General features: G+C 45.6%; 1 protein-coding gene across 1 annotated transcript; it reads right to left on the reverse strand.

The window, feature by feature from the left end:
* Positions 1–1,232: 1,232 nt before the first annotated feature.
* SOWAHA (sosondowah ankyrin repeat domain family member A) lies at positions 1,233–3,149 on the reverse strand. Its single transcript, XM_040344629.1, has one exon. The coding sequence runs from the start codon at positions 2,954–2,956 to the stop codon at positions 1,397–1,399; it is 1,560 nt and encodes a 519-aa protein (XP_040200563.1). The 5' UTR covers positions 2,957–3,149; the 3' UTR covers positions 1,233–1,396.
* Between the last annotated feature and the right edge of the window lie 202 nt (positions 3,150–3,351).

The raw sequence follows: 3,351 nt of genomic DNA on the forward strand, positions 1-3,351 counted from the left end.
TTTTTCTTCTGAAACAACTCCCATTACATGGTTTACAGCTTCTGACTATATTCTGTAGCAAGCCATTGGGGTCGATTTGCTAAAATCTGAGATTGCAAAACCTGGTGCAGGTTATGCATAGAAACCAATCAGCTTCCATTTTTATTTTTATCAAAGCGTAATTGTACAAGCTGAAGTTAGAAGCCAATTGGCTATAATGCACACCTGCACCAGAATTTGCACTTTCCAGTTTCAGTACATCAACCCCATAGTCTTTTACCATTTCCCGATGCTTGTCTTCAGTCTCTGAGGGCTTTCTGTAGCATCAAACATACTAAATATTATATGTGGTCCATTGGCAATGCAAGGGGCCACACACCTGAGGCCCTCTTTGTAACAAAAGCCGACAACCACTGCTTTAAATTGGCCATAGATAGTTTGAATTTCAGCCGGTTCAGCAGGAATCGGCCAAGATTTAAAGCCGAGGTTCACCCTAATAACAATTATATCAGACCAACTTCCTTATACTTGTAACAAGTACAGTCCGCATTTTTTTTTTTTTTAAGGCTGTACATACCTTGTAATCTATGTTCGCGCCTACGCAATACGGGGGGCGGGGCTTTATCTGCCGGGGGGAAGGGACGTCAATCATCTGGGCGACCTCCCAGATGACATTCCTCCTCTGCAGAAAAACACCTACTCCCGCGGGGAGAACTAACCGGAAGCCGGGTTGCAAACATAGATTACAAGGTACGTACAGCCTAAAAAAAATAAATAAATTGCGGACTGTACTTGTTACAAGTATAAGGAAGTTGGTCTGATATAATTGTTATTAGGGTGAATCTCCGCTTTAAACCATGTATGGGCAGGATGAATGTACCCAAGTTGATTGATCAACTTGGTTACAACCAGCCTGCCGGATTTTACATGTGATTATCACTAGCAATAATCATGGTGCTCCATACCCCCCCAAGACAATGGTTCAGCAGGAGGAATTCCCCCCCTAGACAATGTCTGTATTGAGGGGGGGGGGGGGGATATCGAGCAAATTCCGCTGCATCCGTTTTCCCCCACCTTAGGCATTTCCTCCAGTTTTACAGACGTACCATTGTCCAACATTATGGGGTTAAATTACTAAAGGCAAATAAGCCGTTTACTTTAAAAGGGAAGTTGCTCTATAGCTGATTGGGTATTCTTTGCAAAGGGAAACTTTATCACAATCTATTGCTTGCACATGATTGGATGATAGAAGTCAGCAGAGCTTCACCTCATTTACTTAGCTCTGGGGCAAATTCCTTGGAAAGTGAACAGTCTATTTGCCTTCAGTAAACCAACCCCTAGATTTCCACTTTCAAAGGTAACAAAAAAGTGCACAACAGATTTGTTTATGTCAGTGCCAAAATAGCAGTAGAGCCAGTTAATGGGTGAACAATTCTGTAACTGGTCTGCGCTTTCCAGCTACCTCCACTTGCTCTGGTTCTTCGCAAAGAGACGAGATGGATGGGTAGCTGTCCCTGACCTTCAGCTTCTTCTTGGGTCCTGAGGGTGCTGTAAAAAATTTGTTTAGGGAAGAAGGCTTTCTAATTCCTTTGGTCAAGTCATGGAAGGCAATGTCATCAGAAATGACACCAAGAAAGGCGCTAGTGGTTCCCAATATGGAAGTCCCAACCTTAGAGTTTCTTTTCAGAGGGATAGATTGTTCCATATTTAAGGTGGTTGGATCCTTCAGTATATATCGTAGAGGCGCAGCACATCCTTTCTTCAAATAATGGTAGGGCTTTTTCCCATTGTTATCTCGTATATTAATGTTCGCACTGTAATCTGTGACTAGCATGATTATAACATCCTTACGTTCATGTATGGCAGCTATATGTAATGGGGTGTACCCTCCAAAGGACCTCACATTGACATTAATGTTGGTTCCACCTTTACTGCTTAAGTGAAATAATAGTTTAACCATCTCTGTGTTGCCGCTTTTGGCTGCCCAATGCAGAGCAGTAAACCCCGAAATGAAGTCTCTCTTGTCCGCCAATTCGCTGTCAGCCAGCATAAGACCCAGAAGTTTATGGTTCCAGCGTCCACTGGTAGCAGACACCAACCACTCGTGCTCATGTTGGATTAATGGCACCACATCGGAATATTTGTTTTCTTCACTAGCTTTCATGGTTTTGGAAGCCCTCTTTATATAGGGGGACCTGGAACCCACATCATCATGGTGCCTCCTGCCCACATGTGGTGATCTAGGTATGGCTGAGGGTGGCGGATCCAGCGGTGGAGATCCCTGAATCACCGGCATGGGAATTTCTAGAACCAAAGGAAGGTTTTCATCCTGGTTTGCCTCTAGAGCATCAAAAGAAGTGTGGGCGTACCGCAAAGGTAGCATGTGCGGCTTCTGTAGTTCTTTGGCCTGTCCGTCAGACCATGACTTAGGAACAGGAACCGGTCCTGAATGATCCATACGAGACACAATGTCAAAAACAGACTTCCTCGGTTCTTCATTTTCAGGATCTGATTTTTGGAAGCTGCGTAGATCCTCCTGATTAATGGATTCCCGCACAGAATCGGAGTCCAAGCCATGATCTTGTGGTTCAGAGAGGTCCTGCTGAGAGGACCTTTCAGTGTCAGTGCTGATCAATGGCTCCTGTGTGTTGTCACTTACAGGTAGAGTCTGTGCTACTTCCTCCTCCAGGTCTTCCTTGTTCTGGATTTCCCCCTCCTCCTGTGTATTTGAAGATCGGACAAGCCCTGCCAGTAAATGGGTATATTTCTTCTTCAGCACCACCACCTTATCCCCATCTTCTTCCCTCACCACTGCTATAGTGTTGACAAACCTCTTAAAGAGTTCTCTGTTGTGTGCCTTCTCCTGGGGATCAGGGGAATCCACCACTGGCTTAAACTTCTTCAGCAGCTCAGCATTCTTCACCTTCCCTCCCTGCTCCAGGAGAAAGTTCATCACCACCTCTTGTGTTACAGCCATGCTCCAAGAGGTACGGACACAGCTAGAGAAGTGCAGCAGCAGCCCTGTCCTCTCTCATGTCTCCTGGGTGGAATGACAAGTACCTGTAGCTTCCGGGGTGAGCTGTGTGATCAGGTCTGCTACGCCCAGCACGGACTGATCAGTCAATAAAGGAGGGGGAGGGGAGGAGGGCAGCACCGTGTGTGTGTGTGTGTGAGGAAACCTTCACCTCACCTGGCGTCTCCACACACTGCTCCCTGTTATGTGTATGGCACAGAGACTGCACACAACTTTATATACATACAGCCGCATTCATTAATACTGTCCCATGAAAACGTTATGGGAGGCAGATAGGAATGCAGGTGTGGCAGTGCCTGAGGTACACGTCTGTTTATTTAGACATTACTGAAATGAAA

The sequence above is a fragment of the Rana temporaria genome, chromosome 3 (genome assembly GCF_905171775.1).
Source record: "Rana temporaria chromosome 3, aRanTem1.1, whole genome shotgun sequence".
NCBI classification, from domain to species: Eukaryota; Metazoa; Chordata; class Amphibia; order Anura; family Ranidae; genus Rana; species Rana temporaria.

Excerpts from the sequence above, each read along its gene's own strand:
- SOWAHA (XM_040344629.1), bottom strand. The coding sequence starts at position 2,956 with ATGGCTGTAACACAAGAGGTGGTGATGAACTTTCTCCTGGAGCAGGGA.